The 21287-nt window shown below is 37.1% G+C and overlaps 1 protein-coding gene across 6 annotated transcripts in view; it reads left to right on the forward strand.

The window, feature by feature from the left end:
- kif13a (kinesin family member 13A) overlaps positions 1-5901 on the forward strand; it is a 343290-nt gene extending 337389 nt beyond the window's left edge. For all 6 annotated transcript variants that reach the window (XM_069908320.1, XM_069908319.1, XM_069908326.1 and 3 more), the window contains one exon: positions 4473-5901. In XM_069908320.1, the coding sequence (XP_069764421.1) occupies positions 4473-4753 (281 nt within the window). In that variant the 3' untranslated portion in view covers positions 4754-5901. The remainder of the gene's footprint in view (positions 1-4472) is intronic.
- Positions 5902-21287: the final 15386 nt, after the last annotated feature.

A 21287-nucleotide genomic window follows, 5' to 3' on the forward strand; every position in this document is an offset into this window, starting at 1 on the left:
ATCTTCAGGCTCCTGTACCTCCTTCCTGATGGTACCAGTGTGAAGAGGGCATGGTCTGGGTGGTGAGTGTCCTCTAGAGGGAGAACTTACCACTTTCTTCCTTTTTAAGTATCCATATAAACTTTCACTGTTCATTTTGACATTATATTCAAACTTGCTTTCAATATCAGTTTTATCTTTGAGCTTTGCAGACCTTCACTGCTTGTTCCTGAAGAAGATTCTGTTCTCTCCTCTGACACCAGGCCTTGCTAACCTGTATTCTCTATTTTTTTTCTTTTATTCTCTATCACCCTTCACTTCCTTTGTTAACCAACCATGGCTCCTCTTTCTCATGGAATTCCTCATTCTTCTTGTGATAAATTTCTGCTGAACATTATGAATCCCTCTTCTCACTGCTACCATCGAAGACGAACACCCATTAGTACAAAAACAGCTTCTTCCCCTCTCAATCAGATTTAATATCTTTGTCTCTGTTCATCTACAGACCCATGTCTTTGCTTGTTTATCCAGTCCATTCTAGACATCAGCAGAGGGTAAGAGATGTGATGCCAGAAGCATCAGAGCTGGGTCCTCTAGTTATAATACACAGTAGTAAATTGGAGACTGAGTGGCTAAATGATGACAATGAAGTGAAAGCTTTCAAGAGGACACAATGGAAAGTAAATAGATTGAGTGGGAAAGAAGCTGGTAGATGGAATATAATGTGGATAAAATATGAAACCTGTCCACTTTGAAAGGAAGCATGGGGGGAAAATTACTAATCAAAATGAATGAGATTTCAGAATGTAATATGATTTGGGAAACATGTACATGAAATGCCAATTACAGTACAACTCTTGATTATCCAAAATGGTTAGGACTGGGCCTATTTTGGATCAACAATATTTTTGGGTAACTGGTAATCTTTTAAACAACAGTCCAGTATCAACAGCAAATCACTTGTAACAGTATTTAAACAACAACAAGGGAAGGCTTTTTAACCATTAAAATAATGTTTAATTCTTACCAAAAACAACATCCTGGACAAAATAAGATAAATCCAACACCAAAACTCAAAATTCTATTCAGAAGTTTTTCCAAAATTCCAAATTTGTTTTAACCTGTGATGTCAATTCGGCTCTGAAAAAATTTGGTTAACTGAGGATTTCTGACTCTTTTGGATATCCTCAGTTAACCCACATTTTTTGGAGGTGAAATGACATCATTTTAGCTTCATAATTTTTCATATAAATGAGGATTTCTGATTTTTCTGAAATCCTCAATTATCTGAAAAAAAAAATTTCAAAGCCAAATAGATGTCACTTCTGGTCCATAATTCTTGGATAAACTGAGGATCTTGGATAATCTGATTTCAGATAAATCAGAGTTGTATTAATGTGCAAGTCTAGCAAGTAAATAAAAAAGAGATGCTGGAGGAACTCAGCTGTTCTCACCGCGTCCATAATTGGTAAATACATATTACTGACATTTCATGCTTGAGGCTTTCCTCAAGGTACCCTATGAGTTTTTTTTTAAAAAGAGATGCGTCTATTCAAAGGCTGAGGAAAAGGGAAGACTGGGGGCGGGGGGGGGGGGGGTGGAGGAGGAGTCCAGACCAACAGTCTAAAGGTGTTAATTGGTTATAAGAGGGAAGGTGAGGATTGATTTTGGCTCAATGAAAGGAGACAGGGAAAAGGGGAGAGAGAAAAAAACAGAACTAGAGGAAAGTAGGGAATGGGGTTCGGATAGAAAGCGGTGAAGTCAATTTTAACGCCATCCAGTTGGAGGTATGGGGTGGTGTTCCTCCAATTTATGGGTGGTTTCAGACTGGCAGTGCATAAGACCATGGACGTATATATCGACAAGGGAATGTGGCAGAGAATTGAAATGGTTGGCCACTGGGAGCTCCAATAGCAAGTAAGTGATACTGGCCTTGATTACTAGAGGCATGAAGTGTAAAAGTAGGGACATACATCGCCATGGATGTGCAATCTTTTACATATCCATTTCCCATCAGCAATGCCTCAGTCCCCAATCTCATCCAAATGATGGAACATATCCTCACTCTTAACAACTTCTCCTTTGACTCCCATTTCCTCCAGATCTAAAATGTGGCCATGGGAACCCATACAGGCATCAGCTGCACTTACCTTTTTATCAGGTACCTGGAACAGTCTATCGAGTCCCACTCCCCAACTTTTCCTTAGCTACGTCGGTGAGTGCATTGGTGCTGCCTCCTGTATCTATGCAGATTCAACAATTTAATTCCCTTCACTGCCAAATTTCACCCAGCCCTTAAATTTACTTGGACTGTTTCTGACACTTCTCTCCCTTCCTTGTCCTTGCTGACTCTATCTCAGGTGACAAACTATCCATGAATTACTTATCACATCTGCCTAGATTATACCCCTTCCCACCCTGACCCTTACAAAGATAACATCCCTTTTCTCCTAATTCCTCCATCTCTGCTCCCAGGATGAGGCCTTACAGTTCAGGGAAATGCCCTCTTTAATAACTGTGAATCCCCATTTACTGTCATTGATAAAACCTGGACCCATACCTCCTCCATTTCTCACCCCACCCTATCCCACGGCAGAAAAAGGACAGTGTCCATCTTGTCCTCAGTTTTCACCCCACCAATCTTTATCTTCAGATAAATTCAGAGCAATATCATTCCTCAGCATATTTACCACTCCATCCTTATCTACTTTTTGCAGGGATCAGTCTCTCTGAGTCTCCCTACACCATCCTTCCCTCCCCGCCCACCCTTCCATCACCTTAGGCATTTCCCATTGTAATCACAGAGTTCAAAGTGTGTCTCTACATCTCCCTCACCTCCACCCACAGACAACAAACAGTCCTGGAAGGAGATCTTTGCATGCATTGTGTAATCTAATCCACTGCATTCAGTATAGTCATTGTTGCCTCCATTACATCGTTGAGACTAAACACAGATTGAGTAACTGCTTTGCCAAACATCAACACTCTGTGGATCTGAATTTGAGCTTCCTGCAGCCATTTCAACTCCCCTAATGATTCCTACACAGATTTCCCCTCTGCTTCATCCATTTTCAGGGTTAGGCTAAATATAAACTTGATGAACATCTCATATTCCTCCTGGTCAGCCCTAAACCTAATAGAACGAAGATTGATATTTCTAATTTTAGCCCCATCCCCCTCTGGTTCCACTGACCCATCTCTTATTTAACTACTTCTGTACTTACGTTTTTCTCTCTAATCTTTCTTCCAAGTAGACTTTCCCTCTTCTTGCCTCTCCACCTCTAGCCCCTCCCCCACCTTCTTTTCCCCTCTACATACTTAATAATACTTTATATCTTCAACTCAATTAAGGGTCCTGGCCCAAATGGTTGACTATTTCTACCCAAGAATATTGTCTGACCCGGTCTTTTCCTCCATCAACTTGTTTGTATAAATGCAGGGACATTTGGATAAAGTTTGCAAAGTACTAGCGAGATAACACCTGGGATATATCTCATAGAAGCTCGTTGAATGTCAAATGGCCTGGACAAACTAGATATGACAAAATTGTTTCCCATGGTAGGGGAGTCTAGGACAAGAAGGCACAACTTCAAGAGGATTGAAGTGCTCCCAATTAAAACAGAGATGCGGAGGAATTTATTTAGCTAGAGTGGTGAACCTCTGGAATCTGCTGCCACGTGCAGCTGTGGAGGCCAGATCTGGGTATATTTAAGGCAGAGAGTGATAGGTATCTAATAGTCAGGATATCGAGGGTTATGGGGTGAAGACAGGGGAGTGTGACTGAGTGGGAGAATGGATCAGCTCATGGTGGATTGATGGAGCCGAATGGCCTACTTCTGTTCCTAAATCTTAAGGTTTTATGGAATTCAGTACTGGAATTTGCTCTCGAGTATTTAAGTAAGAAGGTGGTGCAGAAAAGCTTCACTGTTGATTTCTGGGATTAAATAGTTAATGTACAAAGAAAGATATTGCAATAATTGAGCCTTTACTCCTTGGACTAAAGAAGAATGAGAGGCAATCTTACTGAAGATTCTCGAAGGAATATTTCACTTGGTGGCATTATACAGAATTAGGAGAAGTGTTTCAGATTCAGGTTTTCCATACAAGTCAGGGAGGAACTTTTTCTCTAAAGGATATGAATCATTGAAATTCTCTAGCTGAAAGGCTGTGGAGGTGGAGTCACGTAGAAGGTGGAGACAGACAGACATGTAAACTACAAGGGAGTAGAAGGTAAGTGGGAGAGCATGAAGGCAAACCGGCTCAGTATCCTGCTTCTGTTTCATTTTTACTTATTGCACCTCCAGAGTAAACCAAGAAGTCTTTACACATTGTAATATTTGCCATATGTACAGATTTATTATTTTTAAGCAATCCCACTCCCTCCAAATGTAGTTCCATATGGCTTTAAATTTGATATCATGTTTCATTGACTGTTGTTAATCTTTCAGAGCTGGGCAATGTTTAAGGGCATTTTTCTTGTATTTTAAACTCAGGAAAACATCAAGGCACCATTCAAGGAAAGGAATACTTCCGCTGCAATCCAAGTTGCGGTGTTTTTGTTCGCCCAAGCCGGCTTATTCAGGTCCCCAATACCATGAAGCAGCACAGCGACCTCCCTGAAGGGGAGGGGTGCACAGGTCATGAGAAGCGGAAAAGTGTCAATCTTGGGAGATCACAGTTGACCCTGTCCACCAAACCCGAAGGAGCAGCAATTCACAGATCAGGAGTTACTGTATCCTCCAAAAAGCAGAACAGGAAGTCCTGGAATAACTGAATGACAACATTTGCACTTATTACATGTGACTGAATAGGCCCTTTAATGGACCATTTTATATGTTGTACAGTTTATGTTTATATTATATTACTCTGTGATAGAGAGGATAGAATAAAACTTTAATATTTTGCCTTTTGTAAAATAATAAAGTATATTTGCTGGTAACACATCAAAAATACACTAAAGTGTGGCTAGACTATGTAAAATACCCATAACCAGCAAAGAGAGTATCACTTTCTGCATTACAAATTATTTTGAGATTTTAAACAGTAAATAGTATTTTATTAAAAATGATTTGGATGCAAGTCAAGAAGGTCTCTAAATTGGTCCTTAATTACCAAAGATCTCAATTAGAGTCAGGATCCTCTTAATTTTGACTTTTGTAAAATTGTGTTCTAGGCTGTAGGTGCCTATTTCATTTTAACTTGTGCCGAGTTTTTGTTATTCTGTATTATGCTGCCTTATTTCTATTGTCTAAATAAGCATATTTAACGAAAACTGACTATTCTATCCAGTTGTTGTCTTCCAAAGTTTACCACTGCTGATTTAGCTTCACATGGGTCAAGGTTCAGAAAACAGCTTGGACCTGTCGCTTGAGGCTTTGTATGTTACAAATCTGTACACCAGTAGTCAGATTTGCCTTTTGGCAGTTTAGCGCTTAAACAGTATTACTGCAAGATGCAGGGAGCAGACAGATCTGTTACAGTGGATTATGTGTTTATGCATTTGCTGAAGAATGCGACGTGAAGGTACATTTTGCAACAATGTTGTGAATATAGTGGAACGTTTCATTGGATGATTGGGTTAAAATAATTTATACACAGGATTATATATAATCGAAAGGTTTGCTGCATCCCATGCAGGAAAGGTATAATCTGATGGACTGAAGACTATTTCAGTGTACATAAAGTTGTGCAAAATTGTAGGTACTTAAGAATCAGTCTGATGATGAACGGTCGACTATTAATTTTAACAATGAAAATCTTGGGATTCTCTCAAGAGCTGCTGAATTAGTTGTTTTGTAAATATTTTCCCTTTGCAGTGTTTTTTTTTATTACTATGTACAGAGTTGTAATATATATTTCAGTAAAACTGTATTGAAATGGTACAGCATTTCAGTGTTTTAGAATATATTCTACAGCCTTAAACCATGTGTGGATTGTGTTGACATATAAAGATCCGACCAAGCTTTTGTCTTTACAGAATCTCTTCTAATCCATTTGGATAGTACCACAGAGATTGTAACCTCAGATTTAGAATTAAATATTAAAGAGTTGGGAGGATCCACTAAGAGGAAAGTAATGCTAGGCATCCTGTCTCACTGTTAATTAGTTTGAGCTTTTGAATGATGAAAGAACTGCAAAACATCTGCATTCAAAATAACAATTATGTTTATCAGCTAAAACCCACATACATCTACAATCTATGAAACATTATTTTGTAAGGTGCTGAAAGTGGGCTCTACTGGGTTAAATTTGGAGTTAGATCTAAATCAGTCGTTCTCAACAGGGCCCTAGAGGCCACAGCATATTTAAGGAGGGGGGCACGGACTGCATTCGTAAGATATTTTTATGTTTTTGACAGGAGAGAAGTACACCAAAAACCAAAGTTAAACTTTACTACCTCACAGGGGAAGGTGCCCATGAACATTGAATAGTGTCCAAAAGGAGGCCATAGCCAAAAAAAAGGTGGAGAATGATCTTAATTCACTCAGAATATTAAGCCTTCCAGAGTTACCAACTGAATGTGAAATCAAATTAAAACCTACCAACATTGGCTGTCCAAATTTAGCAATATATCTTGCCAATGTATTGCACACACACAAGCATGAAATTATGTCAGATAAAAGTACTATTGAAGAATAAGCAATAATAACCAGAGAGGCTCAGGTTTTTGGGCATACCTACTTCAGAAATATTTGAGTGCCTTTCCAATCTAATTGTAAATATTAAGTATATTTATTTATCTCATTGGATCATTTTTAATCCAATAGATCCTCCCTATTGTCAGTTTAAAAGCTGAGACTATGCAGTGTAATAGGAGGCCATTTTTACTTACATTGAAGAATAAGCATAATATTGAGACATTGTCCTTTTTAAATATGGTCTCTTTTTTGTGCAAACTTGTGTTAAAATAACAAAAATCAATAACTTTCAAAATTAAAATTTTGCATGTCTGGTAAATTATGTCCCTAAATAAATATCTAGATCAAATTATTCCTTTAACAATGAGCCTGCTCGAAGAGCATCTTCCTGCCATGAGCTATCTTTGTCCACATGAACACCAGACCTAACATATGCAGTGATTGTGGATGGGAAATGAAAATAACACAAACTGTTGTATTCTCCAAGACCAGATAGCAATTATTTGGTAATTTTTGAAATATATCAATTGTAATCATTGAGAGAGCTTCTATGGTATATGGTATAATTTTCCTGCATATGGAAACATAATACAGTACCAGAATTGGCCTTATTGCCTCTTAATAATCTCACCAGCCACTATGTTAAAAACTTTGCCTCCATTTTCATTTGTTACTTTGTGGAAGATGTGGTTAGTAGACATCAGCGTATATGTTTGATTCCAAATCCACTCCACTGCCATGGGAGTAGTGGAGAGCCACAGTTTAGCATATTGGCTTTTTGGCCCATGGTTTGGAAAAGCCTTTCCTCTAAGTTGCCCTTGACTCATTCCCAAGTTACTATATGTTTAGCTGTTTGATCATCAGTAATTATAATCAATGGCTTTCTTCCAAAAATAAGATGACTTATTTAATAAGATACCTGTAATCCCTCTTCAGTTGAAGATTTGTGTTTGTGTTTATTTACAGAATATCAACCACTCGAACAAACTTTGTAATATCAGCCATACATTACACTTCATGTCACATGCTGATGGATGTATAGTCTTTTCAAAATGCCAGCCTGCAATTTAAATTGACACGGTTGCAAAAGTTGTACAAGTGATTTCAGCTGTGTACATCCAACTTCAGCAATAAATGTCCACCGTTAAGTGCAGCAGCTTACATTGGCCAGAAAAAAAGCTAGCAACTAAATATATAGTGCAATCCCCAGAGTGAAATCTTGTAATTATAATTCAAACTTGAATTAATTATTTTGTATGATGCAAATATAGCTACGTATTCATCTAGACAAAGACTGGATTGAACCCAGGAAAATAATTGGAGCAGTGCATTCAAGGGAATCTTGCTGAAACTGTCTTCATTTCTCTTTCAAGGCACTATTTCCTTAGAACATTGTTAAAATCCTCCAACTCATTCTCCAACTCGACATGTCAGAAAGATGACTCCTGATTTTTTTTTTGTAGCTTTAAAAATAAACTGAGCCCAGTAAAGTGCAAGTTCACTTGGTAAATAAAAACTGAATGATGAAATTGTATGAGCCAGCAGAAAAAAAAATGATCAGCAAAATTGCCTTTTGAAATATATTCCCTAGTGTGCAGAGGAACAAAATTCATTGGGATGTTTCATTATGATCTGAAAGTGCTGGAAAAATACACTTCAAAATTATGCCAAGTATTGAATAACAGCCAGAGATAAACAGTCATCATGGTTAAACAAGAAAGTCTGCAGACACTGTGATTGTAGTTCAACTTGTTATAGGGCTGGAAAAACTCAACAAGTCACACAGCCTTCTTTATGTAGCAAAGATATATAACCTAATATTTCATGCCCGCACCTTTTGTCAAGGTTTGAGGAAAAAGCAGGCAGGTGCCTGAATAAACTACCTGAAAGGTTGGTTTGCCTCCTATGGACACTGTGAGACATGCTGAGTTTCTCCAGCCCTTTTGTGTATTTACGACAATCACAGTGTCTGAAGACTTCCTTGTTTTACAGTGATTTCTTAAAAGCTTGTGAAAGAGCTTGCTTTTATTTAAAAATAATTCACTTTGATTTTGTTCAGTCTGCTTCTGACATGACATTGACTGGGTAATCTGATACAGATGCCGTCGTTGCTGAGATATATTTTTGAGATAGCAGTATGTGGAAAAACATGCTCAAGGGTAACTGAACACCTTGGATGTAAAATTAAGACTGAATGTTGATGCAAGTCTTCTAAGAGGGCTAATGTGGAATTTTTGTACATTGAATTGGCTCTTTGATTATTTTAAAGCGAGCTGTAAGAAAATCGATTTCCGTATTGAGAATATAAGTTGGAGTGACAGGGTTAGCGTAGCGGTTTGCATAATGCTGTTACAGCACCACCAACCCAAGTTCAAATCTGGGTTTGTAAGGAGTTTGTACGTTCTTCCCATATCTGTGGGTTTTCTCCTGGTGCTTCATTTTCCACCCATGATTCAAAGATGAAAAGGGTTGGTAGGTTTATTGGTCAGATGTGTGTGTTTGGGTGCAGTGGGCCTGGAAGGCCTGTTAGTGTACTGTATCTCCATATTAAATAATTGATGGCATTGTTTCTTTGGAGCAAAAAAGTTGCCCCACATATACAACTGCACATGAAACTGCTTACCTCTGACATAGATTTACATGAGCTGGATCTTCTCTCAACACTCACTGTTCCTTTTTTCCAGTTCTTACCTTTGCAAATCCAAAACAGCAAATTTACAGGCTGAGATGAGGCAGCGATTTACAAACATGCCTTGTAATTGGGATACAAGGGCAGGCCAAAATAAGCCCTGAAAATTCCAGTGAATAGGATTTGGAGTGAGAGTGTGTGAGAGTAGGACAGCTTATGTAGGTAAGAGGAGTAAGCGGAGTGGCCATCGTGCGAGTGGGCCAGAGGTATTGTCACGTAACACTACATTTGGAATGTAATGATGTAACATACAAGAAATTCTTTCACTTTTGTCTACTGTGAGGCAAACAGAGAGTTCCCCACTTTGTCCAGCGCACCTCACAGAAGCCCAGAGCACCTGCTGTTCCTAGGCATTCTCCCCTCCGAATACTGACCAGGCTGCTTAGCAGCAAATTCTGAGATCAGACAATCTCATGCATATTCAGGCTATTAGGCCTGCTAATTAGAGTTAGGTGGGGAGTTGCGACTTTGGCTCGAAGCAGCAGCGTGAAGAAGCTGAAGTGGTGATACAGGAGTTGAGGTAAGGCAGCCTTACAAGAGGAACAAAAGGATTTGGCAAGAAGGCACAGGTAAGGGCAGGTTGTCTTATTTTTCCGTTTGTATTTCATAGAGAGTGGAAATGCCTGCTGGGACAGGGGTATGCTACTCTTGCAGTACTGTATGGGATAGTCAGGGAAGGCAACAGTATCCCTGGCAACTTCATCTGTGAGATGCATCCAACTGCATCTCCTTACTAACAATGTTAGGGAACTGGATGATTTCTGCATCATTAGGGAGGCTGGGGGTGATACACAGGAGTTACAGTGAAGCAATCACACCCAAGAGGCAGAAGGAAGGTAGCTAGGTGTCAGGAGAGGAAAAGGAAAGGGGCAGTTAGTGCAAGTTAACCCTGTGGCCATTCCCCTCAATAACGTATATCATTTTTGATTCTGTTGAGAGGGGAACCTACCAGGTATAAGTCATGGTGGTCAGGTCTCTGATATTGGAGTTTGGTCTTGAGGCTAATAGGGAAGGAAGGAGAAAAGGCGAGTTGTCGTGATGGGGGTTGATAGTAAGGGGAACAGGTAAGAGGTTCTGTGGAAGAGATTGAGAATCTCGGATGGTATGTGGCATCCCAGATCAAATTCATGGCATTCTCAAGAGGGAAGGGGAGCAGCCTGATGTTGTGGTCCATGTAAGGACCAATGATATGATAGGAAGGGTGAGGAGGTGTTGCAAAGAAAGTTCAGGGAATTAGGCACTAAGTTGAAGAACAGGACCTCCAGGGTTGTGATCTCAGGATTGCTATTCATGCCATGTGCTAGTGAGGTCAGATATACGAGGATCATGCAGCTTAACACGCAGCTAAAGAGATGGTGCAGAAGGGAGGGCTTCAGGGTTCTAAATAATTGGGCTCTCTTTCAGGGAAAGTGGGGCCTATTCCAATAGGATGGTTTATATCTGAACTAGAGAGGAACTAATCCTTGTGGAAAGGTTTGCTGGTGCTGCTCTGGTAGATTTAAACTAGATTTGCAGGGTAAAGGGAAGCAGAGCGTCAGAGCAGATAGAGGAATGGGGGTAGAAAAAGAGTGTGTTAAGACTGCATACAAAGACAGGAATCAAAAGGTGGTGGAAAATTTCAGCAGACGTAATAATGTAAGAATTATTGGACTGAGAGAAGGAATTGAGGGAAAAAACCCAGTGAGCTTTTTTTTTGAAACTTGGATCCCACAGATGCTGGGGCAAAACAAGCTAAATGCAAGGCTGCAAATTGAAAGGCCCCCTTGGCCCAGAAGAACAGGTGATCAATAACCACAACCAGTCCTAGTAAAACTTAAGTTACTGGGAGCGGGATGCGATCTGGGGAGCAGCATACAAATATTCAAAAAATAATTGGCCCATTAATGATGGACAATGAAAAAGTAATGTTTTTGCAGGACTTTATCACTGCCTTGGTCAAACAAACAAGAATATGATGAGGTAAAGAAATAACTACGATCCAAAAACTTGAAATTCTCAATGACTTACCCAGTGATGTTGAGGGTTGATGTCTCAGAAGGTAATCGGAATTTTCAAGAATAAGGAAGTGAATTTTTTTTTACAAAAGCTGTAAACAGATTAAAACTGCCAGATAAGAAGATTGAAGACTGTTTTAAAACAGGACTAACTGAAAAATGTATCTTTTTTCAATCTTGTAGAATTGAATAGTCTTATTTTTACTGTTAAAAGAGAAAAAAAAGTCACTCTAATATACAAGGAGACCTCTAGAGAGAAAGGAAAGTGGAGAAGAAAGTGGCAGGGTGGGGACTCCGATCTAAGGGGGAAAATGGAGCTGGGAGAGGAGCAGATTTTAAAAATGGCACCAAAGGGAAATTCCACGGACCTTTTTCGCGGGCTTCTGGGTTTTACTGTTTATGTCACCCTCAGAGCTAGGGATGTGTGTGTTTGTGTGTGTGCTTCTAAAGGGAAAATGTTCTTTAAAAGGGAAATGCAGTATTATTTAAAAAGTCAGAGAGATTTTATTGTTATACAATATTTTTTAAATGGTATGGATATAACACTAAAGTTTATTAGTCTTAATATTTATAGGTTAAGTGGGATAGTGATAGGAAAAGGGTCTTGGCAGACCTAAATAAATTAAAAGTAGATATAATCTTTCTGCAGGAAACGCATCTTACTAAATTGGAACATGATAAATTGAAAAGAGGATGGGTAGGACAAATAATATTGTCATCTTGTGGTTAAAAGGTAAGAGATCCAGCAATTCTAATTAATAAAAATACACCAGTATTAATAGAAGACACATCAGTTGATCAGGTTGGAAGGTATGTAATGACACATTGTAAAATTTATGGAGAAGCATGGACACTTATGAATATCTATTCCCCTAATTATGATGATGATGCTTTTAGGAAGGATATATTCTTTAAAAAACAGCAGAAGGAAGACAAAATATATTGGTTGGAGGAGATTTTTAATTTTTGTTTGGACCTAATATTAAATAAATCTGCAAGAACGGTAATGAAGGCGAAAGTGGCAAAAACCACAATTTCATATATGAAGGATCTAAATCTTATTGATAATATGGAGGCAGTTAAATCCCAGAGAGAGAGAGAGAGATTATTCCTTTAACTCAAGGGTACACAATGCATATACAAGGATTGATAATTACAGTGATAAAAACAGAATACCTATTGAGGTCCATTCACCACAAACATTAACTATTATAGAAATGGAAAAACAAGAAAATGCATACAAATAGTGTCTCAATGTCAAATTACTCAAAAGAACAGACTTCTGCAAGTTTATAAAGAGACAGAAATATTTTGTGAAACAAATTAGCCATCTACTAATAGTTTTTTGATACGAAACACATACTTGTCTCAATACATACTTGAGGGGACAAATTATATCCTATACAAAAAAAAAGCAAGACAGAATATATGGAGGAAGTAAACAGTTTGGAGAAAAATATAGAATTAGAAAAAAATCAAAGAACGGGACTACAAGAAGAATACAGGGACTACTGGAGAATAAAAAGCTATGATACAATACATTACAAACATATAGAACAGAAAAAGCTATATTTAAAACTAAACAAAAATATAAAGTCTTATACAACAATAGCAAGTTAAAACAGAGGAGGCATCAAAAATAATAAAGCACTATAAAAACAGAGACAGATACTCTAACATATAAGTAAAAGGAAATCAATGATATCTTCAAACAATATTACACAAAATTATACAAAATCAGAATTACTGGGAGAATGAAATAGAAGAACTTCTGTCGAATGTTGAACTTCCAAAACTAGAAGAGAGAAAGTTAGAACTAGACACTTCTTTTACAAGAGAAGAAATTAAAAAAGCCAAGCAGTCAAAAGTATTGAACTGCAGGTCCATTAACCTTATGACACTGGTTAGGAAATTGTTGAAAACCATTGTAGCAAATTTGATGACAAAACTACAGGAAATTAGATAAAGTATGAAGGATTGTATGAAGAAATAGCATTTAACAATTCTATTATTGAAAATAGCGGTGGATAAAGGGAAACTATCTTGCTGAATGACTCTTGGAAGTTCAAATCCAATGTGGCACCACGTTACAGGTTAGTGCACAAGAAAAAAAAACCTCATGACAACATTGATATGGAAAAAAGACCGAGTTCCAGAGAAAGAATAGTAAAACCTGTCATTTGTAAGGTGTCAAGGTGGAATGGAAGAGCAGACTCCAGAAAATTTATTGTTCATATTTTATTTTGTAGATCCTGCACTCATTTTCTAAATAATCACCATCAATAACCCAGATTCAAACCAATCAACTTGTTTATTTTACCTCTCTAAAAGCTGACAGATACCAAATGTCAATCATTATACAATACAGATCAGTCCATTAGACTTGAAGTCTCCTTCTATTGACAGCTGTTGCTTAAAGCTTGAACTTTTAAATCGTATTTGGAAATACACCATAGACTTAAGCAATAATTGGCAAAGGGCAAGATTTGATGACTTTAAGGCTAATAAATCACTGGGGGAGGATGAATTCCCACTTGAGTTTAATAGACAACTCCAGGAATTACTAATGCTCCTATTAATGGTTGATCTGGACCAAGCAGTAGAGACAGAGACTCTCCTGGAATCATTCTCAAATACTGTTATTCCAGTACTACAACAAAAAAAAGAATCCATTACAAACTTCATCCTCGAGACCAATTTTGCTGTTAAATGCTGATTATAAAATACTATCAAAAGTGTTAGACAATATCTACTAGGTAGGATTTATTAAAGGAAGAAATTCCTCAAATAGTCTAGGAAGGTTATTTACTATAATGCATGACAACATTTGAACAGAATCCAAATATTACAGTCTATGGAAAAAAGCATTTGACTGTTTGGAACGGTCCTTTCTTCTTAAAACACTGGAAAAAATATGGCATAGGCAGAACATTTATAAACTGGATAAAAACTTTATATCATAAGCCACAAGCTAAAATTTTAACCAATAGCCAGATGTTAGCGATGTTTCCCTTGAGTTGAGCGAGTAGATACAAATGCCCCCTGTCCCCAGTCCTTTTTATACCAGCAATTAAACCGCTAGAAGAGATAATAAGAAGGAATCCAGATATAAAAGACTTCCAAGTTGGATAACAAGAACACAAAATTGGTCACTTTGACAATGACATGCTATTCTATCTATTGGACCCAGTTAAATCTTTTAAAAAATTACAAGGAACATTAGAAAAATATGGAAGAGTAACTGGCTATAAAATAAATAAATATGGACACATTTAGAATGTGATGCGTATCAAAAAGGAAGTAAATTTAAATGGTAAACAGATGGAATAAAATATCTTGGATAGCCAACTGACAATAATCTACAGAATCTGTAAAAACTAAATTATGTTCCTATTTTGGGGAAGATGGAAAAAGACCTGCAGAAATAGAGAGATTTATCGATTTTTTTTTAGTGGAAAAGGTTGAGTCAAAATGAAAGCAATGCCAAGACTACAATATCTTTTTCAATTGCTGCCTATTCTGTTACCTAAAACTTTCTTTAAATTATTAAATAATCATATTAGACAGTTCCTATGGAATAACAAGGTATCAAGAATTGTTTTGGAAAAACTGACCTGGGACTATGGGCAAGGAGGACTTCCGGATTTAAAAAAAATACTACCTCGCTGCACAGGCTAGATTTCTCACAGCATTCTTTGTGAAAGACAGCCCCATCTCTTAAATTTAAATGGGAATGTACTCAATGGGGAGGGGGGAAGCAAAAGATTTTATTTCTAAATGGAGTCTCAACTCACTAAAAAGACAGATAAACCCATACTAATACATCAGAACATGGTAGGAAATTAATGAATATATAGGAAAAAAATAGGGATATCAATAAAAGCTCCACTGTGTAAAAATGTGTTATTGCCTCTGAAAATAGGCGATAGAATATTGAATTTGTGGTGTGACAAAGGAATAAGATGTACCAAAGACTGTTACACAGAACGAACTCTTATGTCCTTCAAACAACTAAAAAACAAATACAGAGTGACCAATGGGATGCTCTATTGTTTTCTCCAGCTAAGATCCTTCCTAAGAGAAAGATGGGGACAAATTTGACCCCACCTGAAACTAGTGAAATGGAATGAACAGTATGGATGGGAATACACCAAAATTTATAAGAAAAATGCATTATGCTCTCCAAAGTGAAAGTGCAAAACCAGGTTTACACAGGTCAGGGGTGTAGTAATCTCAGAAAGAAGCTAGTCAGATTGGGGTACAGACAGTATGACATCAATTATCAATCCAAGATATGGTCTAGTTCAGTATGATTTTCTGCACCAATTATATCTTACTGCACAGAAGTTGCATAGATCAAAAACAGAAATTTCAGAGATGTGTTTCAAATGTGAGACTGAAATAGAAACTTTTCTACACACTACATGGTCATGCATAAAGGTGAGACGATTTTGGCAATATATAGCAGAAAAATTAACCAGGGTAAAAGGTGTGGCCTTTGCGGGCAATCCGGAGCTACATCTACTTGGCAAATTTTATTGAAATAAGCAACAAATTGACTAAATATAACACCGGCGGTAGCAAAAAAATGTATTGTGATCACTTGGAAGTCTGACTCCCCTCTACTTATAGCACAATGGACTGCAGAAATGAACAGCTGTATACCTATGGGGAAAAAAATCACATTACTTAAAGAACAAATATAACACTTTTGTAAAGACTTGGCAGCCATACCTGACCCACATTGGGCCCCAAATACAATAACAGAAAGGAATATAAATGCTGATATACATACCCAAAGTGATTTCCCCAACATTATTCTATATATTTAAAAGATATGTACGCTCTGATGGTGTGCGGATCTGTATGTATAGAAGGGAAGGAATATTTTTTGTTGTTTGTAACAAAGGTTGAATATATTGTCTTAGTGAAGATTTTATTCAATATATTTTTGAAAAAAAAATCAAAAATAAAATGTTCCAAAAAAAAGTTGCCATGTCAACATGTTAAAACCTTATTTTAAGAATGGCTTTTTGTGTGGACAAACTTGGAAATGCTAAGTTTCTTATGAAGATGGACTTATTAAAAGGTTACTGGTGTGTTCTCTCAACAGACAAAGATAGGGAAATTTCTGTATTTGTAACTTCATTTTGGTTATAGGAATACAATGTTCTACAATTTGGATTGAAAAATGCTCCAGGGACATTCCGAGGAATGATCAATTCTGTGATTCAAGATTTAGAGCATACGAATACTTATATTGATGATTTGGTTATGGGAATGACCTCTGGGAAGCACATATCTATGAGTTAGAGAAATTGTTTGACAAACTTTCAAAACCCAACCTGAGTGTTAATTTAGCTAAAAGTGAATCTGGCCATGCTACTGTAACTTATCTTGGTTATGCTGTTGGTCAAGGCAAGCTGGCTCCTGTTCAGGCAAAAGTTCAGACAATTTCTGAGTTTCTAGTTCCCATGGGTAAAAAAGCTGTTCGGAAGGTTTTGGTAATGGTAGGGTATTATAGAAAGTTCTGCAAAAATTTTGCTGCTATCACCATTCCTTTGACTCACCTTCTAAAGGAGGAAAAATTTGTTTGGACAGAACTTTGCCAGGAAGCCTGTGCTTAAGTCACCTGACTTTGAGAAGACATTTTCTTTAGTAGTAGATGTTAGTGATGAAGCTGTAAGAGCTCTGCTATTACAAAGGAATGGTTGTGATGATGTTGACTTAACCAAGAAATTAAATTAACATCAAAATAATTATTCTACCATAGAGAAAGAATTATTCTCCCTTATACTGGCTTTGCAGAATTTCGATGTTTACATGTGCACAGCTCCGAGACCACTTATTGTGCATGCTGACCATAATCCTTCAGGTTCTTGAGTAAAATGAAAAACAGAGAATAGTTAAACTGGAGTTTACTTTTGCAGGAATATTATTTAATGATAACTCAGAGGCAAGAATAATGTAATTGCTGATTGCCTTTCAAGATGTTAAGTTTGCAATGTTGCTGAAAAATGTTATATTTGTCTGTATTATATCATGTACCAATAGTGAATGTAGAATTTCAAATATTTTAGGTTGCAGTTAAAATTTTCTTTGTTGGAGGAGGTATTACAAGCTCCTTTTTTATTTAGTGAGTGTCACTAAGGGGGTTGGTGCAAGCTGCAATCATTTAATATTCACAACATTTATAGACTGCATGGTACCATCAAATCCAAACTATAAACAAAGTTGATACTCTCAACTAAGACCAAGAACAATGGTTGTTTATTCAGGAAAAATAGATGGCGAGAGAAGGTCATGTGATTGGGACACTTAAAGAAACAGAATTCAGTGTTGATCTGATAAACACAGAAGTGGAATGACTTTGTGAAATGGAAACTTCTGCTGATTTTTCCTTGTCAGGGGAATTATTGAACCACCATGACCATTGTAATGGTCATTTAGTTTGACCCATATCTGGGTAAAGGAAACAGGAGAATTCCTGCATTGGATCATGACCATTGTGATGGTAATTTTGACTGACCCATGCCTGGGTTTGGAAGCATCGTGGAAGTCATGTGTTTCATTTCCCTTACACAAAGAAGGGAGTTGTGACAATCATTTGTATGACATTTCTCTGGAAGGTACTTGACAAGGATTTGTGAGTCTTTGGCAGTCTGATAACTCAGTGTCTCACCTCCTTCATAATTACTTCTGAGCATCAGTTTCAATACAGTAAGACTGTACTTTGGGAATGACTTTCCAGAATTGTGACTAAACTGTAATGGTTTGGGTATTCACACACACAAGTAAATTCATGCATAGAAGGGATAGATTTAAGTCAGATGTTATATTATTAATAATTATTAATAAATATATTTCAGCTGGTCTGCGATGTAACAATAGGCTGAGTTGATCTTTTAAAAAAAGAAATATTATCTCGGTGCCAGTATGTTCCTAACCAAAATACAATAGAAGAATTTCCAATTTAATGCAGTATTGTGGCAACCTCCAGAATGGTTAGTTTGTTTTTGGTATGAGGTTATTAATATTGCCAGCTTTGATTAATTTCAAATCGAGAAGTGTATAATATGTGAATAATATTCAAGTTCATAAGTGTCATTAATGAGTGGGTTTGTAAGTTTGCAGATGGTACAAATATTGCTGGAAATGTGAACATTGTAGCAGGCCATCAAAAGGTACAGCAGCAATATTGATCTGTTACAGACTTGGGAAAATAGCACATGCAGTTTAATCCAGACATGTGAGGCATTGCTCTTTGACAAACATATATAAGGGGAAAGTGTGGAGTTAACAGTAGGACTCTTAATATTATTCATGTGGTGGGGGGGGGGGGGTGAAGTGTCCATGTCCACATCAATAATCGGAATTTATTGTCTTGAACATGTCACGAAATTCGTAGTTTTGTAGCAGCATCATAGAAGCAATATTTTAAAATAAAATAGTGCAAAAGACAAAATAGAATCATTAGGTCATTGCGAAATCTGATGACAGAGAAGAAGCATCTGTTTTTGTGTAACTGAATGCTCATCTTCAGGCTCCTGTACCTTTTTCCTGATGGTAGCAGAGTGAAGAGGGCATTGCCTAGATGATGGGAGTCCTTGAGGTTAGAGGCCGCTTTCTTAAAATTCTACTTCTTGTAGATGTCCTTGATGGAGTGAAGACTGGTGCCTGTGATATTGCAGTCTGAGTTAACAAGCCTCAGGAGTTTTTTATTGTTCTGAGCTTTAGTGCTTCCATTCCAAACAGTGATGCAACAAGCCAGAATGCTCACCATGGTACACTTATCATTGGTGACATACCGAATCTCCTCAAATTTGTCACAATGTATAGCTGTTGGTGAGCCTTCTTCATGATTGCATTGGCATGGAGGATCCAGGACAAATCCTCGGAGATGTTGACACCCAAAATTTTGGAGTTCTTGACCCCCTCCACTGCTGAGCCCTTGGTGAGCATTGGTTCATGCTCTCCTGACTTCCTGACAATCATCTCCTTGATTTTTCTAATGTTGAGTGCAAGTTTGTTGTTGTGATACCACTCAACTAGCTGATCTATCTCCCTCCTGTACGCTTCCTCATTGTCATCTGTGATTCTGCTAACAACTGTGATGTCATTGGCAAACTTGCAGATAGCATTTGAATTGTGCCTGGCCACACAGTCATGGGTGTGGAGTGAGTAGAGCAGTGGGCTAAGCATGCGTCCTTCAGGTGCATCTTCAGGTGTTGATCTTCAGTGAGGAGATGTTGTTTCCAATTCGTATTGATTGTGGTTTTATGATGAGGAAATCAAGGATCCTGTCACAGAGGCAGGGGGAGGGGTGTGTGCAGATGCCCAGTGTTTGGAGCTTGTTGACTAACACAGAGGTAATAATGGTGCTGAACGCTGAGCTGTTGTCCTTGAAGAGTATCTGTTGTCTAGGTGATCCAGAGCTGAGTGGAAAGTGTCTGCTGTGGAGCAAATGTGATGGTAAGTGAATTGCAGTAGATCCAGATCTTTTCTTAGGTCCACTTTAATTCTGGTCATGAGCTACTTCAAAGCATTTAATCACAGATGTGAGTGCTACTGGGCTCTCTGAATGTGGCAATAAAAGTAGGTAGCGTGGTAAAGAAAGCATTTGGCATGTTTGCCTTTATTATGCAGGGCATTGAGTACAAGTAAGGAAGCCATGTTGCAGCAAAGCTGCATTTGGAATATTGTGCAATTTTTATCATCCCATTTATACTGGAGGCTTTGGAAAAAATTACTGAAGATATTTATTAGGATGCTGCCTTCATTACAGGGTCTGGACAAGGTGAGGTGAGAGAAACACTATTTTCCTTTATATCAGAGGTTGTCAGGAGATCTGATAAGTTTATAAATTTTTTTTGAAAATTTTATTTATTGAATTATGATACATATGTTGAAACATACAATTAATGAATAAAATTGAAACACAATACATAAAGTACATACATATTTTAAAACTAACTCCCTACAACCCCACACTCGCCCCAACCCGCCCCCCCCTCTAACCTACCCCAAAAGAAAAAAGAAGGAAAAAGAAAGAGATCACATAACATCAAAATTAATCAATTAATTACCATGGTTTGGAATAACACCACTACTGTGTGGCGAGGAGATTTAATAATTCAACCCCAAATAATCCAAATATGGGCTCCAAGTTTTACGATAAAAAAGATAATTATCACATAAATTATATATTATCTTTTCCAATGGAATACAAGACCTCAACTCCATATGCCATATCTGAATACTCAAATCAGTCTCATTTTTTCAAGTAATTGGCAAACATTTTCTAGCCACAGCTAATGCTGATCTCAAAAAAGTGATTTGAAATCTATTTAATTTTAATTCTAAATGAATCCTCTTAATATTACTCAACAAAAATACTAAAGGATCTAATGAAAATTTCACTTTCAAAATAACTTCTGAAAATTCCTTAAGTTTATCCAAAAAGATTTCACATGACGAAGTAGAGTGTAAAAAAGAACCTACGTCCTTATGACATCTAAAACATAAATTCGAAGAAATAAAATTATATTTCTGGAGTTAAATATAATTGATGAATAAAATTATAATGAACTAATCGATACCTTTCATTTACAATTTTAGTCATACTATCCTTATATAAATTCATCCAATCATGTTGAGAAATAAGTATACCTAAATCTTTCTCCCATTTAAATCTAGATTTATGTATATCTGTCTTAAGCATTTTATTCTGTAATAATGCATAAATCTCAGATATAAATTCCTTCTTACCACCCTCAGTAAGTAAAATTTCAATCTAAGGCCATCTTGGTAACTGTAAAATACGCCCAAAATTATCCAACAATAAAGCTTTAATTTATTAATAAGAAAAAGGTATTTGAAGGTGTATCATATTTCTCTTTCATTCTTTGAAAAGAAATAAAATATCCTGCTTCATAACAATCTTGCACCAATTTAATACCCTTCAAAAATTGATTATTAAGTTTAAAG

The sequence above is a fragment of the Narcine bancroftii genome, chromosome 1 (genome assembly GCF_036971445.1).
Source record: "Narcine bancroftii isolate sNarBan1 chromosome 1, sNarBan1.hap1, whole genome shotgun sequence".
Taxonomy (NCBI): Eukaryota; Metazoa; Chordata; class Chondrichthyes; order Torpediniformes; family Narcinidae; genus Narcine; species Narcine bancroftii.